The sequence below is a fragment of the Petromyzon marinus genome, unplaced genomic scaffold (genome assembly GCF_048934315.1).
Source record: "Petromyzon marinus isolate PM22_M1 ecotype Great Lakes invasive population unplaced genomic scaffold, UKy_Petmar_22M1.pri1.0 PM_G_Scaffold_88, whole genome shotgun sequence".
In the NCBI taxonomy this organism is placed as follows: Eukaryota; Metazoa; Chordata; class Hyperoartia; order Petromyzontiformes; family Petromyzontidae; genus Petromyzon; species Petromyzon marinus.
In genome coordinates this window covers 347,030-368,477 of record NW_027423044.1, presented here as the reverse complement: position 1 = coordinate 368,477, position 21,448 = coordinate 347,030, and the positions used below count along the sequence as shown (strand labels likewise).

Sequence of the window (21,448 nt, the reverse complement as noted above, 5' to 3'; positions counted from 1 at the left end):
AATCGAACCCGGGTCGCCAGGTTCATAGCGCAGCGCGCTAACCGCTACACTACCGCTCCCCACACGTACACACATACACGTACACACACACACGTACACAACAACAATCGCCATTCGCCACTAAGTGGCGGTGACGTCACCACGACGCTTGTGCCAGGCCATGTGCACCTTGAGGCCACATGAAGTGTCGAACGCCCGCTGGCAGGAGGTCACGGGGCAGACCCAAATGCCACGGGTCGACTAAGATGACTGAGATGACTGGCTGATGCACCACCTGTGCCCCCTACTGTGCCAACCTGCTGTGCTTTATCCACCCAGCGCTCCGCTCGTTGTTGTGAGCGTCGCCCCTACGCCCTCCGTTGTTGTTGGAGGGCGACTGCCTCCAACTGCCCAGTAGCGTCCTTCACGAGCCTCCTCCACAGAGGCCGATCTTGACACCGCTGGTACCGGTCATCGGCAAGTCCACTCAGCTCCACGTCCTCCTGTACCACATCACTCCATCTCTTCTCTAGCCCGTGCCTCGCCCGTTTAGCCCACTCGATCCGGTGGCTGGGCTACATGACCCAGCCAACGAATCCTTGCCCGCCGGAGGAGCTCACCGATGGGACCTTGCCCAGATCTTTCAAGGATTTGTGAGCTCCTCACACAATCCAGCCTGGTTAAACCCAGGATGGATCGTAGGCAGGCCAGCCTAAATGTTTCAACCGGCGAAGATGTTCCATTAAGGGGGTCCACGTTTCGCAAGCGTAGAGAAGGGAGGGAATGACCATGGCCGAGAAGACCTGAAGCTTCGTGCTGAGCGACAGACCAGGAAGCTTCCACACAGCGTTACGCAACCGATGAAAATATATTGCCGCTCGACTGATTCGGAGTGAGACCTCTGCTGTTAAACTGGAGCCGGTCATAAGCACACTGCCCAGGTATGGGAAACTCTCCACTCTATCCACAACTGCCCCATCACTGATTGGGAGTTGTGGGGGTGGAGTGTCCGATAGTACAAAATACCCAGGCAGGTGCTTAGTTTTGGTGGGGCTGATGGTAAGGCCCAACCTCTTAGTACACTCACACGGACACACAGACACACACACACTAGTACACTCACTCTGTGACACTCTCTGACACTCATTAACACTCTCTCACACTCATTAACACTGTGACACTCTCTCACACTCATTAACACTCTGTCACACTCTCTCACACTCATTAACACTCTGTCACACTCTCTCACACTCGTTACCACTCTGTGACTCTCTCACACTCATTAACACTCTGTGAAACACTCTCACACTCATTAACACTCTGTGACACTCTCTCACACTCATTGACACTCTGTGACACACTCTCTCACACTCATTAACACTCTGTCACACTCTGTCACCCTCTCTCACACTCTGTGACACGCTCTCACACTCATTAACACTCTGTCACACTCTCTCACACTAATTAACACTCTGTGACACTCTCTCTCACACTCATTAACACTCTGTGACACACTCACACTCATTAACACTCTGTGACACACTCTCTCACACTCATTAACACTCTGTGACACACTCTCTCACACTCGCTGACCTTGGCGGGGATGGAGAGGCGTTCTCGTGCGTGCGAGAAGACACAAAGTGGGCAGCGAGTTGACGCCGAGACCCAGCACACAGAGGAGGCCTCCCCAGAGACCCAGCACACAGAGAAGGCCTCCCCAGAGACCCAGCACACAGAGGAGGCCTCCCCAGAGACCCAGCACACAGAGGAGGCCTCCCCAGCGCATCGCTCACTCCAGCAGCAGCAGCAGTGGCGGTGGTGGTGTAGGTGGTGGTGAAGGTGGTGGAGGTGGTGATGGTGATGGTGGTGGTGAAGGTGGTGGTGGTGAAGGTGGTGAAGGTGGTGGTGAAGGTGCCGGGCAGGGAGCAGCAGCAGCAGGAGGGGGTGGGGTGCCCCACGCTCGTCTCCTCCTCCTCCACCATCAACAGCCTCTCTTCTCAGCAGCAGGAGGAGGAGGAGCCATGTCTCAACTTTCTCGATTTGCACCAAGCGCACTAATAATGATGATGATGTTGGCGTGTAGTTTGTGGACGCGGCTTTGCTGTCTGTGTGTTGTATGTTATATGTATGTTATACGTGTGTTGTATGTGTGTTGTATGTATGCTGTATGTATGTTATATGTATGTTGTATATATATGGAGATGTTGACATCGCACAGTACGTAGCCAAGCGTTTGGTGGAGTCAGCTGGACGACTGGGTGAGTGAGAAGGTGGCTAATTGGCTGATAGGTTGAGTGAGGGGGTGGCTAATTGGCTGAGTGGGTGAGTGAGGGTGGCTAATTGGCTGAGAGGTTGAGTGAGGGGGTGGCTGATTGGCTGAGAGGGTGAGTGAGGGGGTGGTTGATTGGGTGAGTGTGTGAGTGAGGGGGTGGCTGATTGGCTGAGAGGGTGAGTGAGGGGGTGGCTGATTGGCTGAGAGGGTGAGTGTGTGAGTAATTGTGAATGAGTGGGTGAGTGAGTGGGTGTGTGAATGAGTGGGTGAGTGAGTGGGTGTGTGAGTGAGTGGGTGAGTAATTATGTGAATGAGTGGGTGGGTAACTGAGTGATTGGATGGGTAAGTGGGTGAATGGGTGAGTGAGTGGGTGGGTGTGTGAATGTGTGGGTAAGTGGGTGAATGAGTGAGTGAGTGTGTGAGTGAGTGGGTAGGTGAGTGAATGGGTGAGTGGGTGTGTGAGTGAGTGGGTAAGTGAGTGAGTGGGTGAGTGAGTGGGTGAGTAATTGTGTGAATGAGTGGGTGGGTGAGTGAGTCGGTGAGTGTGTGAGTGGGTGAGTGAGTGGGTAATTGTGAATGAATGGGTGGGTGAGTGGGTGGGTGAGTGGGTGGGTGACTGAGTGATTGGGTGGGTGGGTGAGTGAGTGGGTGGGTAACTGAGTGATTGGGGTGGGTAAGTGGGTGGGTGACTGAGTGATTGGGTGGGTAAGTGGGGGAGTGAGTGGGTGAGTGAACAAGTGAGGAACATATTTCAGTCTCAACTGCCAACAACCTCAACATTTTCAATCCCCTAGGAGGTGGTGTTGGTGATGGAGGAGTGTAGGTGGTGGAGGTGGAGGGGGTAAGAGGCCTCCATACTCGTACATCGCTCGCATAGCGATGGCGATTGTCATCCCGGCCGAGGGGCGCCTGACAGCGAGGGACATCCGTCGCTTCATTACAGAGAACTTCCCCTTCTATCAGAACAATAAGAAGTGGGGAAACTCTGTCCGTCGCTGCCTCACGTTTGAAGACTGCTTTGTTAAAGTGCCCAGAAGGCCGGGTCGGCCGGGCAGAAGCAATCACTGGGTCGTGGACCCGGTGGCTGCGGACATCTTTGATGACGGCTCGTATCAGCGCAGGAGGAAGAGGTTCAAACGGTGCGGTGTGGGGTGAGTGGGCGAATGACTGGATGGGTAGATGAGTGGGTGGGTAGGTGAGTGGGTGGGTAGGTGAGTGGGTGGGTAGGTGAGTGAGTGGGTGAGTGAGTGGGTAGGTGAGTGGGTAGGTAGATGAGTGGATGGGTGAGTGGGTAGGTGAGTGGGTGGGTAGGTGAGTGAGTGGACGAATGACTGGATGGGTAGATGAGTTGGTGGGTAGGTGAGTGGATGGGTAGGTGAGTGAGTGGGTAGGTGAGTGGGTGGGTAGGTGAGTGGGTGGGTAGGTGAGTGGGTAGGTGAGTGAGTCGGTAGGTGAGTGGGTAGGTGAGTGGATGGGTAGGTGAGTGGGTGGGTAGGTGAGTGGGCGAATGACTGGATGGGTAGATGAGTGGGTGGGTAATTGAGTGAAAGGGTGGGTGGATCGGTCGGCGGATGAGTGGAAGGGTGGGTGTGGATGTGTACTGTAGTGCATCTGCCAATTGTCTCAGTCAATCCATGGCATCTGGGTCTGTCCCGTGACCTGTCAGCGAACTTGGCCTAAGCTCCGTGGTGATCTCACAGGTGGTCGGGGCATTTAAACTGGAGCATGATGTGTTTATTTTGTTCCCCATTGAATGTGGAGATTTTACGTGGTAACAACTTCTTTAAACACCACCGAGGCGTCGTTAAGCGTCTCTTTCAAACCGTGATAGTTTGCGAACGGTAGTTTCCCTTATCTCCAGATATATAAAAGGCAAAGTTGTGATTATGTGTCTGTTCAAAATGTTTAGCGTACTTCCCGACATGCAACAAACTTTAAATTTGCCATGTGGGTACTTTCCAGACTGTACACCGTGCAAACATAAAAATACACTTTTAGCTTCTATTTTATGGGGGGGGGGGGGGGGGGGGGAGCTCAATAATGCATTTATTTTTTGCACGGCAAGTGAGCTGTGACATCAAATCTGTCACGTGACCCGCGCACGTGGAAGCGTAACACATTGTAGTGTAGCGGTTAGCGTTGTCTGTGTGTGTCTGTGTGTCTGTGTGTGTGTCTGTGTGTGTCTGTGTGTGGGGGGGGGAGCGGTAGTGTAGCGGTTAGCGCTACGCTGCGCTACGAACCCGGCGACCCGAGTTCGATTCCCGCTCACGGCCACCACCGGTGACGATTATTTCAACCGGTCCTGGGCCTCCCCTAGGTCGACTCAGCCTCAAACGAGTAAATGTTGTGGTGTGAACATCGGCAGACAAAGGCGGCCGGGTGTGGTGAATCCAAGTCCCGGGCGAAGCCGGGTAGTTAAAGCTCGTGCTGTTATATTCACAATCAGATGTTTTTATTTCGACTCGAGGAAAATCGGTGAAATCGGAAGCCAACGATAGGCCCCAGTTGTGGGCCCTTCTTAACCTGGTAACAAAATATTATTCTTCGTCAGTGATGTCCTCACCTAAGCGTGTGAGACGAGACGGACGCACAAAACTCGTCTCCCGTTGCTGTACATCACTCACAGAGCACCACAGCGCCCCCCCCAGATCCACAACAGCGTTCGCCCCGCAAGACTCTGGCACCTTCTCCCTGCCTCAGCTGGACCATCAACAACGGCAACATTTGTGTCAACAACAGCAGCAACAGCTAACTTGGCGCCTTTATGATTACGTCTTCAGCACGGCAGCAGCAGCACGGAACAACTTCAGGGCATGACTCAGTCGCAACTCGCGTTTAAAATCGTCACGCAAGACGGCTCTCCGCGAGACGTCGCGGGCACACGGCGCGTTACTTTTTTCCCCGAATAAAACTCGGGACAACGTGAATGCGTGGAAACGAGAAACGATGTCAGAACGCAACGGGGCATCACAAATCGTAAAGATTTTTGCGAGAGCGAGAAAGAAAAGCTTCCTTCTAGACGTCGCCGCCGCGCGCCAACGACGGCACCAGCGTGAGCAGAAGCGCCGTGGGCCAAGCGGCACCGGGGCAGCAAGACGCCTTGCTGGTGGCGGACGCCCGCCCCGCTGACGTTGTCGCCGCTGACGTCGCTGCAAAGGGGCAAGCGGAGAAACGAGACGTCAGTCGCCATCGCTACGATGAGAGCCATGTACGAGTACCGGGGGGCCTCTTACAACCCTCCGCCTCCTCCTCCATTTCCACCACCATCACCACCAACACCACCAACACCACCACCACCAACACCACCACTACCACCACCAACACCACCACCAACACCACCACCCCCACCACCAACAACACCAACACCACCACCACCACCAACACCACCAACACCATCACCAACACCACCAACACCACCGCCACCCCCACCACCACCAACACCACCAACACCACCAACACCACCAATACCACCAAAACCACCACCGCCACCACCTCCTAGGGGATGGAAGATTTGTTGGAGGTTGTTGGTAGTTGAGACTGAAACCTCTTCCTCACTTGTTCACTCAGCCACTCACCCACCCACCCAATCACTCATTCAGAGAGACGATCCATCACACTACGTTTAAAACTATTTGGTAAATTAAAACGCCGACTGTCACATCATCGACGTCGGGTGCCCGATTGTAACTCCTCTGCGGTGAGCGGTGCACCACCACCACCACCACCGCCACCCCCCGCGTGTCAACAACGCTCTTTGCCAAAACAGCAAACCCCTGCCCAGAGTTACGATGCTGATAATCTTTTGTATTGTCAAAGCGTTAGTTTATCTCCGTTTGACCGGAACTTTGTTGACTGCCCTCGATGTGTGCACCTCCGTGAGTCTATGGGAGCCTTTAACATTGAAGTCTATGGGAGCCTTTAACAGTGAAGTCTATGGGAGCCTTTAACAGTGAAGTCTATGAGAGCCTTTAACAGTGAAGTCTATGGGAGCCTTTAACAGTGAAGTCCATGGGAGCCTTTAACAGTGAAGTCTATGGGAGCCTTTAACAGTGAAGTCTATGGGAGCCTTTAACAGTGAAGTCTATGGGAGCCTTTAACAGTGAAGTCTATGGGAGCCTTTAACAGTGAAGTCTATGGGAGCCTTTAACAGTGAAGTCTATGGGAGCCTTTAACAGTGAAGTCTATGGGAGCCTTTAACATTGAAGTCTATGGGAGCTTTTAACATTGAAGTCTATGGGAGCCTTTAACATTGAAGTCTATGGGAGCCTTTAACATTGAAGTCTTTGGGAGCCTTTAACATTGAAGTCTATGGGAGCCTTTAACATTGAAGTCTATGGGAGCCTTTAACATTGAATCCAAGCATGAATGAAGCAAGCACTTGGGAACCCGAGCAGCCAATGGAGATTCGCGGGGTGGCCGAAACCCAGTTTTTTGAAAACCCAGGAATTTCCGCGCCGCCGACCTCATTGGGCTGACTACGGCCATTTGCATCGTCAGGGTGGTCAGACGATCCAAGCCGCCGCCCTCCCGCGTACCTGGCGAGGTAGCTAACAGCTCGTTGTCGTCATCCTCGCCCTCGTCAGCACCGCCGTCACGGCCGCTACCGGCGTTGAGGGCCGATGGCGAGGACGTAGAGGCCTCCTTGCCATCGTCCTGGCCCTCCTCCTCGTCCTCCTCCTCGTCCTCCTCCTCACCGCCCGGCGCCACTGTGGAGGTGGTTGTGGGGGTGATGGTGGTGGTAGTTAATGGTGGCGGCGGTGGTGGCGGCGGCGGGTGTAGTGGTCTACGCCGCGCTACACCGCGCTACGAACCCAGCGAACCCAAGTTCGATTCCCGCTCACGGCCACCAACACGCGGTGACGATTATCTGAACCGGTCTTGGGCCTCCCGTAAGGTCGACTCAGCCTCAAACGAGCACCCGGCGCGGTGTGTGACGAACATCGCCAGCACCGGGGAGACAAAGGCGGTCGGGCGTGGCGCCGGCCACCCACCCCCTCATGCGCCGTGCCGGCCTTCACAGGCGCCGCTCGCTAACGGCGCTCGCCCCCGCGGCCTGTTGAGGCTACACGGCGGGGGATCTTCGTCTTCGACGGCGGCGGTTAACGGCTCGGCGCCGGATCGGAGAGGGATTCCGGCCGGCGGGTTTGTTGCCGGCGGCGACTTTGCTCACCTTCGACGGAGAGGTGCGCCCGCAGCTGGTCTGTGTTGAGGTTGTTGGTGGCGAAGCAGGTGTAAGTGTCCGTGTCCTCGCGCCGCAAGTCCACGATGTGAAGGGTGCCATTCTCGAAGATCTGGAAGCGCTCGCCCTCAACATTCAAGCTCCGGTAGTTCCTGAACCTGGCGGTGCGCGGGAAGGCGTGGGGGGGGGGCAGGCGGGGGGCGTGAACCGTTGAGGTTTGACGGCGATGCCGTCGGGGGATTTGAGATCCGGGGTCGGCGGCTTCGGGAGACGCGGAGGCGAACGTCCCGGGGGACGTTGGGGCGGCGAGGTTCACGCGGCCCTCCGCCGCGTTGAGTGCCCCTCTCGCTCTCTCGCTCTGAGCCACGTCCGCGTGGCGGCCATCGACAGTCGCCCTACCCCGCCCCCGCGCGCGCAAAATTATAAATGTTAGCCTATGGGAGCCTTTAACATTGAAGCCTATGCGAGCCTTTGACATTGAAGTCTATGGGAGCCTTTGACATTGAAGTCTATGGGAGCCTTTAACATTGAAGTCTATGGGGGCCTTTAACATTGAAGCCTATGGGAGCCTTTAACATTGAAGTCTATGGGAGCCTTTAACATTGAAGTCTATGGGAGCCTTTAACATTGAAGTCTATGGGAGCCTTTAACATTGAAGTCTATGGGAGTCTTTAACATTGAAGTCTATGGGAGCCTTTAACATTGAAGCATATGGGAGCCTTTAACATTGAAGCCTATGGGAGCCTTTAACATTGAAGCCTATGGGAGCCTTTAACATTGAAGCCTATGGGAGCCTTTAACATTGAAGTCTATGGGAGCCTTTAACATTGAAGCCTATGGGAGCCTTTAACATTGAAGCCTATGCGAGCCTTTGACATTGAAGTCTATGGGAGCCTTTGACATTGAAGTCTTTGAGAGCCTTTAACATTGAAGTCTATGGGGGCCTTTAACATTGAAGCCTATGGGAGCCTTTAACATTGAAGTCTATGGGTGCCTTTAACATTGAAGTCTATGGGAGCCTTTAACATTGAAGTCTATGGGAGCCTTTAGCATTGAAGTCTATGGGAGTGTTCTATGTTGAACTTCTTTCGCTCCGTACGTGGTCAGCCATGCAAACCCGCTGGCGGCATTCACAAAACAGACTCGGCTCTCGTGCCTCTGATTAGCACGGTTGGCCACGTAGGGTGCGAAAGAAGTTCAGGGCACATACACATACAGAGAGACCCACAGACACCCAGATCCACGGAGGCACAGATTAGCATGGTTGGCCACGTAGGGTGCGAAAGAAGTTCAGGGCACGTACAGCCCTCGCGACAGGGAGCTTCGAGGCGCGTCGTCAGGGCCGTCGTTTGCGACATGGCCGGGTAGCTTCTGAAAAACAGCTGCACGGCTCGGTGGGCATCAGGCGGTGAAATAAACAAAAAGAGTCTCCAGCGAGCGGAGAGCGAGAGGAGAGGCGGAGAGGGACGGACGCTCAGGCGCAGCGTTCGGTCTCACCACAGGATGGTGGCGGGCAGCCACACCGAGCACTCCATGTACACCGCCTCTCCCTCTCTCGCCCTGTACATCCTGTCTGGCTCCGACAGCATCGACGGGGGGTTGGCTGTGTGAGGCGGTGGTGGGGGGGGGGGCAGATACAGCGAGCGGGCAGAGGTCGCTCCCGAGGGTGGGGGGGGTCGCTCCGGGCTGAGCAAGTACTTGCAGTGCTGCACCTTAACAAACTGCGTACTCAACTGGGCCCTGTACGTGTGTGTGTGTGATGTCGCAACCATGCACCTTTCCGTCGTGTTTCAGGAGGTTGCTGCTTTGCTGCATACACCTGATGTGAGCTTCTTTGGTACCGTACGTGGCCAGAGATGATAACCGCAGCTGCGGGCGAAAATACAGCAGAGTGTTAATAGGGTCTCTGTGTGAGTAGTGTGTGGATCTCTGTGTGAGTAGTGTGTGGGTATCTGTGTGAGTAGTGTGTGGGTCTCTGTGTGAGTAGTCTGTGGGTCTCTGTGTGAGTAGTATGTGGGTCTCTGTGTGAGTAGTGTGTGGGTCTCTGTGTGAGTAGTCTGTGGGTCTCTGTGTGAGTAGTCTATGGGTATCTCTGTGAGTAGTGTGTGGGTCTCTGTGTGAGTAGTCTGTGGGTCTCTGTGTGAGTAGTGTGTGGGTCTCTGTGTGAGTAGTCTGTGGGTCTCTGTGTGAGTAGTCTGTGGGTCTCTGTGTGAGAAGTCTGTGGGTATCTCTGTGAGTAGTGTGTGGGTCTCTGTGTGAGTAGTCTGTGGGTCTCTCTGTTAGTAGTGCGTGGGTCTCTGTGTGAGTAGTCTGTGGGTCTCTGTGTGATAGACTGTGGGTCTCTGTGTGAGTAGTGTGTGGGTCTCTGTGTGAGTAGTGTGTGGGTCTCTGTGTGAGTAGTGTGTGGGTCTCTGTGTGTGAGTAGTGTGTGGGTCTCTCTGTGAGTAGTGTGTGGTTCTCTCTGTGTGAGTAGTGTGTGGGTCTCTCTGTGTGAGTAGTGTGTGGGTCTCTCTGTGTGAGTAGTGTGTGGGTCTCTCTGTGTGAGTAGTGTGTGGGTCTCTGTGTGAGTAGTGTGTGGGTCTCTGTGTGAGTAGTCTGTGGGTCTCTGTGTGAGTAGTCTGTGGGTCTCTGTGTGAGTAGTGTGTGAGTCTCTCTCTGAGTAGTGTGTAGGTCTCTCTGTGAGTAGTGTGTGGCTCTCTGTGTGAGTAGTGTGTGGGTCTCTGAGTGAGTAGTCTGCGGGTCTCTGTGTGAGTAGTGTGTGTGTCTCTGTGTGAGTAGTGTGTGGGTATCTCTGAGTAGTGTGTGGGTCTCTCTATGAGTAGTGTGTACGTCTCTCTGTGAGTAGTCTGTGGGTCTCTGAGTGAGTAGTCTGTGGGTCTCTGTGTGAGTAGTGTGTGGGTATCTCTGAGTAGTGTGTGGGTCTCTCTATGAGTAGTGTGTACGTCTCTCTGTGAGTAGTCTGTGGGTCTCTGAGTGAGTAGTCTGTGGGTCTCTGTGTGAGTAGTGTGTGGGTCTCTGAGTGAGTAGTGTCTGGGTCTCTATGTGAGTAGTCTGTGGGTCTCTGTGTGAGTAGTGTGTGGGTCTCTGAGTGAGTAGTGTCTGGGTCTCTATGTGAGTAGTGTGAGGGTCTCTGTGTGAGTAGTGTGTGGGTCTCTGAGTGAGTAGTGTGTGGGTATCTCTGTGAGTAGTGTGTGGGTCTCTCTGAGTAGTGTGTGGGTCTCTCTGTGAGTAGTCTGTGGGTCTCTGAGTGAGTAGTCTGTGGGTCTCTGTGTGAGTAGTGTGTGGGTCTCTGAGTGAGTAGTCTCTGGGTCTCTATGTGAGTAGTGTGAGGGTCTCTGTGTGAGTAGTCTGTGGGTCTCTGTGTGAGTAGTCTGTGGGTCCCTGTGTGAGTAGTGTGTGAGTCTCTCTCTGAGTAGTGTGTGGGTCTCTCTGTGAGTAGTGTGTGGCTCTCTGTGTGAGTAGTGTGTTGGTCTCTGAGTGAGTAGTCTGCGGGTCTCTGTGTGAGTAGTGTGTGGGTCTCTGTGTGAGTAGTGTGTGGGTCTCTGAGTGAGTAGTGTCTGGGTCTCTATGTGAGTAGTGTGAGGGTCTCTGTGTGAGTAGTGTGTGGGTCTCTGAGTGAGTAGTGTGTGGGTCTCTCTGTGAGTAGTGTGTGTGTCTCTGTGTGAGTAGTGTGTGGGTATCTCTGAGTAGTGTGTGGGTCTCTCTATGAGTAGTGTGTGGGTCTCTCTGTGAGTAGTCTGTGGGTCTCTGAGTGAATAGTCTGTGGGTCTCTGTGTGAGTAGTGTGTGGGTCTCTGAGTGAGTAGTGTCTGGGTCTCTATGTGAGTAGTCTGTGGGTCTCTGTGTGAGTAGTGTGTGGGTCTCTGAGTGAGTAGTGTCTGGGTCTCTATGTGAGTAGTGTGAGGGTCTCTGTGTGAGTAGTGTGTAGGTCTCTCTGTGAGTAGTGTGTGTGTCTCTGTGTGAGTAGTGTGTGGGTATCTCTGTGAGTAGTGTGTGGGTCTCTCTGTGAGTAGTGTGTGGGTCTCTCTGTGAGTAGTCTGTGGGTCTCTGAGTGAGTAGTCTGTGGGTTTCTGTGTGAGCAGTGTGTGGGTCTCTGAGTGAGTAGTCTCTGGGTCTCTATGTGGGTAGTGTGAGGGTCTCTGTGTGAGTAGTGTGGGTCTCTGAGTGAGTAGTGTGTGGGTCTCTATGTGAGTAGTGTGAGGGTCTCTGTGTGAGTAGTGTGGGTCTCTGAGTGAGTAGTGTGTGGGTCTCTGAGTGAGTAGCCTGTGGGTCTCTGTGTGAGTAGTGTGTGGGTCTCTGAGTGAGTAGTGTCTGGGTCTCTATGTGAGTAATGTGAGGGTCTCTGTGTGAGTAGTGTGTGGGTCTCTGAGTGAGTAGTGTGTGGGTCTCTCTGTGAGTAGTGTGTTGGTCTCTGTGTGAGTAGTGTGTGGGTCTCTCTGTGAGTAGTGTGTGGGTCTCTCTGTGAGTAGTCTGTGGGTCTCTGCGTGAGTAGTCTGTGTGTCTCTGTGTGAGACCCACAGATACCCACACACTACTCACAGAGAGACCCACACACTACTCACACAGATACCCACACACTACTCACACAGATACCCACACACTACTCACAGAGAGACCCACACACTACTCACACAGATACCCACAAGTGTTTCGAGTACTCGGCCCCGCTTGAATGTCAAAGTGCTTCGTTGAAGCCATCATTTGCAGGAGCCGGGGCGCTTCTGAAAAAAAAAGAGCCACGAAGCTCAGTGGGCATTGCCTGGTGAAGTCAAAAGAGTCGAGTTTAGTCGATGGCCTTTAGCGGGAGTAGCGTTGAGAGGGGGCATCGTCTCAAGTGGGGTAGCGGCGCTGTTTGCTACTCACGGTCAAGGGGCAGGGCGAAGGGGTTGTGACGGTCGCCCAGCACAACGACCAGCAAGGCCACTAAATGGGTGGTGGTGGAGAAAGTCTCCATGGGGGGGGGGGGGGGGGGGTGGCAGATGGTCGGCCTGGCGGCTTCCTTCACTTGGCTAGGAGGGGTGAAGGGGAGGGAGTGGGAGGAGCAGTGGGAATGATATTTATTTAGACTGCAAGAGGAGGAATCCAAAGCGCTACGAAGCTCTTTTTGTCACAGATGTCCAGCTGTGGCACTGGGTCAGAACATGACAACAAACACAAAACAAAAACACGGCGTGAGTGTAGAGTTACAGGAAGAGTAAAACAAATCACTTTAAAAATATATATACTAATAAAAGTAACCAATGTTTCATGTTGCCACGTGAAGCACACCACCGTGCTACATAGCTCTTTTCAAGAAGAGACCTGGCCCATAAATGGTGGGCTGATATCAAGTGGACATTCAGGGCAAAATACTCTAAACGCGTGGCGTTTCTGAATGTGGAGGGGAAAAAACCGGAGGATTCGGGGAGAGAAATCCACGCGGCCGCGGGGCGCGAGAAACGTCAACTCCAAAGATAGAGCAGGGAGTGTCAGGGTCGGTATCAAACCCCACGACCTCCTGTACACCAGGTGACAACCATGCCGGGTTAAAGACCTCCTCCTTCACAAGGGACAATTGGATGCATGCCTAAGGCTCCCTCACTGATGGACATGTTCCTCCTGCGTTGAGAAAAATGTTTAGGTTCTCATCGTTTTGCAGAGGCTGCATTTTTTGCCACCGCAGAAAACGAACGTTGGGGGAAACGCCTCCTCGCATTGGACTCGTTGTTTTTTTTGCTAAAGTCACGTAGGTAAAAAAAAATCTATAAAATAAATAAATGAAAAAAACAACAATTAAAATCACGACGTTTCGGAGGCAGCAGCACAAGCTTCCGTCTTGAGGTGGAAACCGTCACGGCAAAATTGCTGCATCAGGTGAAGAGAACTCTAAGACACCCGAGATTGTATACAGGTTAAGGGGGGGGGGGAGATAAGAAGGGCCGTGGGGGGGGCTAAGTTAAGCCGCCTTCTGTTATGCTGCAGGGGGTTGGGGACGGAGAGATGGCCGTGTGCAGGTTGAAGAGCGTTACACACGTGAACCAGAGGCAGGAGGCAGTAGTTAAGCTGACAAACTGGTTGCCTTGCAGAGCATACTGCTGTAAACTATAAGGCTGCTAAAGTTTAACTTGGGTTTAACTTTATTTTTTTTTACCCCCGCGACTTTACCGAAAAAAATCCAAAGAGTATGAATCCTTGCACATCGCGAAAGCTTCAAATCTAGCGCCTCACATCGTGTTAGTTTGGCACCGATGTTCGTGCTGATGTTTTAAACTAGATCAATAAAACAACATTGATTACAGCCCCAGCTCAGGTTTTTTTTCCCATCAATGAAACATCCCCTGAAGTGAGAGCACCTTCCAGGATATAAACCAACACTGCCGCACGTCTGTCCAAGAGCTGTGTAAAAAAAACAATTGAGTTGAAAAAAATGTCAAGCCGACAGGGAAAGGGGCTCCTGGCAACTGTGACCGCCAGCCAGGTCGATGTATTGGTAATGAGAATGTGCAATTTTTTTGTCCTTGGAAACACAGACTATGAATAAAATGAGATATTCTTAGCTCTTTCGGTAAAGTCACGTTGAAGGTAAACAACAAAATAATAAAATATATATAAAACAATAAAATTTCTCACGTTTCGACCATAACACAAACGGTCGTCATCAGGTCGAAACGTCGTGAGAATTTTTATTGTTTTATATATATTTTATTGCTTTATTGTTTCCTTTCAACTCTGACTTTACCGAAAGAGCTAAGAATATGAATTACTGCAGTCACGAAAGCTTCACATCAAGATTCAAAACGAGATACTCGCAGAGTTTACGCTTCTGAATGTGCACTTGTTCAAGCGATTCACTCGGTCTAAGAGGCAGACGCACGGTAAATTATTGGGCGGCACTTTGTAAGCTCCTAAGGTAGACAAAGCGAGCTTGAACACGACACACTCGAGTGAAGTCTTTGAGCGACGCATAGTTCATAGTTCATTTATTTGGTATAGCCCTGTGAGCCATTCGGCTCTTGAATCGGGTGCAACCGCAACAAACAAAAAACATGAACAAGAAAACATCTTAAAGTGATTATGTGACTGTGCAAACAGAAAATATAGGAAAAAAATATCAAAATATTCCTGAAATAGCACCGTACACCAATGCTGTGTGCAAAAATCCCAGTGGGATGCAAGTCAAATAACAACAACAACCACAAGACAACTAAGATTAAAGCCATCAGTCTAACTCCGTACTACAATAAACAAAAACATGGCCAAAACAAAAAAAAACTTTTCGAAATCACCAAAATAAAAGCCATAAATCCAATGTAACAGTGATCATAGGGACTGTGACCGAATTTTTAACAATAAACTACATAAAAAAATTATAACACCAAAATCTAGAGCCATAATTTAGGCCACTGAACAGCAGTGGCAGCTAGGGTTGTACAACTCCTCTAGAGCACATTGACACGCGTGCATTGCAAATAATTCAAGTTTAAAACACGCAGCAAAGATTCGTTACAAAAGCCGAGCGGCAGCCTTCACGCATCCTTGGGAAGCTTGCTAACCCACAACATAACCTAGAGACCATCTTCCAGGTCTCTATGGAGGCCATCGCATGACAGCGGCATCTGTAGCCGGCCAAAGTGCCGCCTCGGTCGGCTGGGCAATCTAGCCGAGACCGGTGACACTCCCGGAATAGGCCTCAACACGGCACTCACCAGCGCAACGCTGCGTAGGTGTCTGGGGGGGGGGGTCTTGAGCTATATCCTCCTTCGTGGTGAGGTTACAAACAAAACAATGTCCTCGTGTGGTCGTGGTGGAGGAGGAGATTCGACGTCCCGTGCCTTGAATCACGGGCAGGCGACTCGGCAGGGCTGCTATCACGTGAGGCCTTAGCAGGGCGCTTTTATAAATCGTAGTGCGGATAGGCGAACACGCAGTGCGAGCGAGGCTCAGATTCTGTAGAACTGATAAACACTGCCCATAGACTCAGCACTGCCCATAGACTCAGCACTGCCCATAGACTCAGCACTGCCCAGAGACTCACCACTGCCCATAGACTCAACACTGCCCATAGACTCAACACTGCACCATAGACTCAACACTGCACCATAATAGACTCAGCACTGCCCATAGACTCAACACTGCCCGTAGACTCAACACTGCCCGTAGACTCAACACTGCCCATATACTCAACACTGCACCATAGACTCAACACTGCCCGTAGACTCAACACTGCCCGTAGACTCAACACTGCCCATATACTCAACACTGCACCATAGACTCAACACTGCCCGTAGACTCAACACTGCCCATAGACTCAACACTGCCCATAGACTCAACACTGCCCATAGACTCAACACTGCCCATAGACTCAACACTGCCCCATAGACTCACCACTGTGATCTCTACATTGGGTCAAACTTAACATCTCTTAAAGTTCGACGGCTTGTGCACCAGATCTTATTTATTCACGATGTACTTACAAAAAATTCCACAGACTACCTACTGGATCTCCTCTCTGTTTCAAAGAACAAATTTGACCTCAGGTCTTCACTCATTTACCAGCTTCACATTCCCTATTGCCGTACAAAAACTGGAGGAAGGGCCTTTGCTATTCATGACCCCAGGGTCTGGAATGCTATTGCCAATAAACTGCAACTTGAATCACTACCTATGAGATCTTCACTCAAAACTGCTCTAGAGGAGTTGTACACCCCTAGCTGCCACTGCTATTCAGTGGCCTAAAATATGGCTCTAGATTTTGGCGTTATAATTTATGTATATAGTTTATTGTTAAAAATTCGGTCACACTCCCTATGATCACTGTTACATTGCATTTATGGCTTTTATTGTGGTGATTTCGAAAAGTTTTTTTGGTTTAGGTCATGTTAATGTTTATTGTAGTACGGAGTTAGACTGATGGCCTTAATCTTAGTTATCTACATAATGACACCTTGCCGATATTAACTGTTAACCTATTTGCATTTTTTATTTTTCAATTATATCTTAAAGCTATTTTATATTCGATATTTATTCAATTTTACATACTTCAGCCCCTTGGTGTTAGACTTTTAACCCTTATTATTATAGTAAGACTTGTTTAAAACTTATTTAAGATTTTAGATTCCTATATGTTGAATGTATGCACCATCCTGCCAAAGTAAATTCCGTGTCGGTGTGAACTTTCATGGCGAATAAAACCCTTTCTGATTCTGATTCTATTGTGGTTATTGTTGTTGTTATTTGACTTGCATCCCACTGGGATTTTTGCACACAGAGTTGGTGTACGGTGCTATTTCAGGAATATTTTGATATTTTTTCCTGTATTTTCTGTTTGCACAGTCACATAATCATTTTAAGATGTTTTCTTGTTCATGTTTTTTGTTTGTTGCGGTTGCACCCGATTCAAGAGCCGAATGGCTCACAGGGCTATACCAAATAAATAAACAAATGAACTGCAATGAACTAATATCGAAATGTACATTAGCATAATTTATTCATACTCTATTTTTTTATTTACGGAGAAGCTCATTGTGGGAGGAGCGTGTCCCGTTCCCCGGAAGTGACGTCATGTCACCTGCTGCCGCGTGACGTCACGAGATAACAGGAAGCTATCACTTCCTGCACTGAAATCCGAGGTGAGAAATTCTCATTGCGATTGTGGTTGTTGTGGTGGTGGTTGTGGTGGTTGTTGTGGTGGTTGTTGTTGTTTACCAAGGTAGAGCCTCGCTCTCTCTCGTAGGGATGTCAATTGAGTAGCAGCGAGCATGGGAATCGATGTCCAGGTTGGAACTTTACAGCGCGGGGCCTAGCCACGCGGGGCCTTGCCTCCTGCCCTCGCCTGATTGCGTTTACTTTAATTATCTCGCTTAAGTTTAATTTGTCTTCACCCGGCTCGCCACTTTGTAACTTTGTTTTATTGTAAATATTCACGCAGTTTTTTTTTTCACCAGGCCAAGCCCGCTTGAGCTGCTATACCGCTCTTGTTATCAGAAGCGACCTGCCCACAACAACACAAGGTGAGGCTTTGTCAACGTGTGTGAATGTTTTGACTTAAAACTTTGGTGACTGCAGGAATTAATATTCTTGTTTCTTTCGGTAAAGTTACGTAGATAGAAAATAAAATAAAATAAAAAATTTAAAATAAAGCAAAAAACCCACGACGTTTCGATCGCAACACAAGTGGTCTTTATCTTATTGAATTTAATCTGTTATTTTTATTTTCTATCTACGTGACTTTACTGAAAGAACCAACAATACGTGTGTCAATGTCTATCGGTCAAAGACGCTAAACGGAGTGACACACAAACTCCAAATATACAGCAGGCGTCAGGGTCGGGATCGAACCCACGACTTCCTGTATACCGGGTGAGGTAGTTAACATCTCACCACGGAGAGAGACACGCAAACTCCAGTTAGCCTCGGATATGTTCGTTGATCCTCAATTAATTACTTGGTGGAGTGAGGAAGCATTCATGCCAAGCAGATGAAGGTGGCCAGGCGTGATTCTAGACACGTCACCACCTGTTTACCCAGTGACAGTGTACAGTTTGTGTTTGCAGTAACGTCTATTAACTCTGTTGAACACGGAGGTTATATCATAACAGTAGTTTACTTTTGTTTTCCTCTGGAACTCTTTGTAAGAATGGAAACAGGAAGTTAACACAGCACACACATTCAGCTGAAGTCGGAACTGTTCATCCCAGCATTTAAGAACATCTGAGCCTGGATTCGCACCTCTAAGCTGCGATTGAACATTAATTTATTAATTTCTGCATAACACAAATAGTATTGTTTTCAACACCCTTTGCTATGTCAGCTGAATTTAGCTCTCATAAATATTCCTTTTGTAGCCAGACAGCCGAAATTGTGTACTCGGAGTTTTGGGTGAACATTCATTTTGAAGATACGAGGGCTTCCAGGCATGTTTATGACCATTTGCCCTCTCATTGTGTGCCATAACAGCCCGTGTGATGAATTTGGGAAACGTTTTACTACATCATGAATATATGAATATAGACGTGTAAGTCACATGTGACTATATATGCATTTCTCTGTGCCTCGATACTGACGTGTAGATGGTGTGGGTATTATTTTTTTCTGTCTGCAGCTGACGCTTCCTCTGACGCTTCCTCTGCAGAATTGGTCTGATGGAGCAAATGTACTCAGCGCAGCTCGGTATGACAAGGCAACAATGCGACTGGCGTGCATACAGCACGGATCGGACTGGAAATTTGACACAGCACCAGAGAACACACACAGGAGAGAAACCCTTCAAGTGCAGTGTGTGTAACAAGGCATTTGAACGGTCATTTGCTCTTAAAATACACCAGAGAACACACACGGGAGAGAAACCCTTCAAGTGCACTGTGTGTGGGAAGGCGTTTGCGCGTTCATCTACTCTTGTAATACACCAGAGAACACACACGGGAGAGAAACCCTTCAAGTGCAGTGTGTGTGGGAAGGCGTTTCCACATTCATCTACTCTTGTAGAACACCAGAGAACACACACGGGAGAGAAACCCTTCAAGTGCAGTGTGTGCGTGAAGGCGTTTGCACAGTCATGTGCTCTTGTAAAGCACCAGAGAACACACACAGGAGAGAAACCCTTCAGGTGCAGTGTGTGTGGGAAGACATTTTCAGATTTATCTACTCTTAAAACACACCAGAGAACACACACGGGAGAGAAACCTTTCAGATGCACGATCTGTGGGATGGCGTTTACACAGTCATGTAATCTTGTAACACACCAGAGAACACACACGGGAGAGAAACCCTTCCAGTGCAGTGTTTGTGGGAAGGCATTTTCACGGTCATCTTCTCTTAAAAAACACCAGAGAACACACACGTGAGAGAAACCCTTCAAGTGCAGTGTGTGTGGGAAGACATTTTCAGATTCATGTAATCTTGTAATACACCAGAGAACACACACGGGAGAGAAACCCTTCACGTGCAGTGTGTGCGTGAAGGCGTTTGCACAGTTAGCTGATCTTGTAAAACACCAGAGAACACACACAGAAGAGAAACCCTTCAAGTGTACTCTGTGCGGGAAGCCGTTTGCAGATTCATCAACTCTTCGAAGACACCAGAGAACACAAAAGCATCAGAAGATCCACAAGGAGTGGAGTCTGAAATCAGCTTGTGAAAGTCAAAGTGCCGCAATGAGCCCATCCCTCATGAAACAAGAAGCGGACGAAAATCCCAGCTTGGACACTTTTAAAGGTATCAAGGTGAAATATGAAGAGGTGATGGTGAAATGTGAAGAAGTGATGAGCGAAGAAGTGAAGGTAAAATGTGAAGATGAAGATTCAACTCCAAAATGGGAACTTCACATCGTGAAGCAGGAGGAGAATTCTGACTGAGTCAGAGTGAGGCAACTCCCAGCAGTTTGTGGAAGTGGAGGTGTGGGTGGACTTGCTCCTAGATAATACAAAGTCAAGCGGAGACCCGGTAGATGTGTAAGCCAGAGACGATGTCGCTACAATAGATGCACCTTTGTCACAGGCCTTTAATGACAAGAACGTGAAGTTGAACACTTTGTGGGCCCGTGGGTTGGGTAGATCTCTAACCAGGAGCAAGAGCCAATAAGCTCCCAAGCATTCACTATGTTATCATAATAATTGCTTTTACATGGTGCTTGCTTAATCACCTCAGCAACTCGGAGTTTTGTATCTCATCTCACGCTCGAAGAGCATCCCCAAGTAGCAGCTGCCCCTGTGTGGTACAAGGTGGTGTCCCTGCACCGGCCTGCATGTGGACAAGAGCCTGTCATCTTCTTTGGTTCTTTCGGTAAAGTCACGTAGAATAAGAATAAAATAATAACATAAAACAATAAAATTCTCACGACGTTTCGGCCACAACACAAGTGGCCTTCGACAGGTGAAAGGAACAAACCTGTCGGGACGACAGAGCTACAATGAACGCTGCTAAGATTCTACGTGACTTTACCGAAAGAACCAAAGAAGATGAATCCTTGCAGTCACGAAAGCTTTAAATCGAAAAAAAGAGCCTGTTAGTAGGGGGCGATGATTGATGTGTCATCTCAGTTGTGTAGTTTGTAGGTAATGTTTAGAATTTGCTACATTTTCACTCAGACACCAGCATGCAATGGCCTACTCGTTTTGAATGACACAATAAAAGCTTTTTGTTAATACGATGTAACGTGATGCAGTATATTTCACTGCAGTAATCCAATTTTGTTAATATGCCTGTCAATAATTTAGAATGTATACTTGTCTGGTTTTGTGCATACTTGCAACATTTGATCCATAAGGGTCAAACAATGATTAAGTGATGTTAGGACAAAGTGTGTGTGTGTTTGAAAGTAACCTGTACAGAGAACTCAGGTGGGACCCGTTGTTCTTGTGATACAGGTCAAACGGTGTTTTTGTGTTCCACGAAGCATCTGGAGCAACTCATTGTCTTTGAAATAGGTAGCACGCTCGGATCATTCATCAGTTACAAGGCATACCACTTGAAAGTTACACTATAGGAGGAGGTACATTCTCTACAACACGAATTGTAGTTTTGTCTTACGTGTTGATGTAGATTTTGTCTAACTAGGACTAGAAATGCTCCTTGCTGATTGACGTCTGGATGTTCTTTACCTATCGGTTGAAGCAAACCCCACTGCTGTTGAGACGCTGTGCACCAATAAGGGTCCAACACGTTGACGGCCTTCAGGCCAGGAAAGTCACAACATTTGCACACGAAGGACGCATTCACGCAAGCACCCCATGCTCCGTTTTGAAGTTTTAAAATGAAACATCTTTGAATTGTGTTGTGTTTTGATTTAGATTATTTCTTCATTAAAAGTTAATTTTACATCCGGAAGTCTTCGTTGAGAAGGACATTTCGTGTGAATTTTCTCTCGTCGTTAAGTAGACGGCCTTGCCGGGGGTTCGGTTCGATGCGGACTTTCACCTGTTTGGGATTGCGGGATGGAGATAAGGCGACACGGAGCTGCTGGTCGTCTGCAGATCGATTCCAACGTAATTGAACGTCTGTCCCTGCGCCTCCGTCATTTGCAGGGGGCGCTGTAAACCTACA

The 21,448-nt window shown here is 49.7% G+C and overlaps 2 protein-coding genes across 6 annotated transcripts; one reads left to right on the top strand and one right to left on the bottom strand.

The window, feature by feature from the left end:
- Window positions 1-4,681: 4,681 nt before the first annotated feature.
- LOC142921733 (uncharacterized) lies at window positions 4,682-15,306 on the bottom strand. Of its 5 annotated transcripts, none has more exons than XM_076063050.1 (7): window positions 15,115-15,306; window positions 12,061-12,150; window positions 9,207-9,299; window positions 8,928-9,033; window positions 7,422-7,588; window positions 6,787-6,957; window positions 4,682-5,400 (listed from the first exon to the last, which is right to left on the bottom strand). In XM_076063050.1, the coding sequence occupies exons 2-7, from the start codon at window positions 12,128-12,130 to the stop codon at window positions 5,267-5,269; spliced, it is 741 nt and encodes a 246-aa protein (XP_075919165.1). In that variant the 5' UTR covers window positions 12,131-12,150; window positions 15,115-15,306; the 3' UTR covers window positions 4,682-5,266. The 5 variants fall into 5 exon arrangements, with proteins under 5 accessions (XP_075919165.1, XP_075919161.1, XP_075919162.1 ...); XM_076063046.1 differs by lacking the exon at window positions 15,115-15,306 and adding an exon at window positions 12,293-12,567; XM_076063047.1 differs by lacking the exon at window positions 15,115-15,306 and adding an exon at window positions 12,293-12,564 and having other exon boundaries at window positions 12,073-12,150.
- Window positions 15,307-17,354: 2,048 nt separating this feature from the next.
- On the top strand, window positions 17,355-21,232 carry LOC142921722 (uncharacterized). The gene is made up of 2 exons (XM_076063037.1): window positions 17,355-17,418; window positions 18,540-21,232. Exon 2 carries the CDS (start codon window positions 18,550-18,552, stop codon window positions 19,249-19,251), a length of 702 nt encoding a protein of 233 aa, XP_075919152.1. The 5' UTR covers window positions 17,355-17,418; window positions 18,540-18,549; the 3' UTR covers window positions 19,252-21,232.
- Window positions 21,233-21,448: the final 216 nt, after the last annotated feature.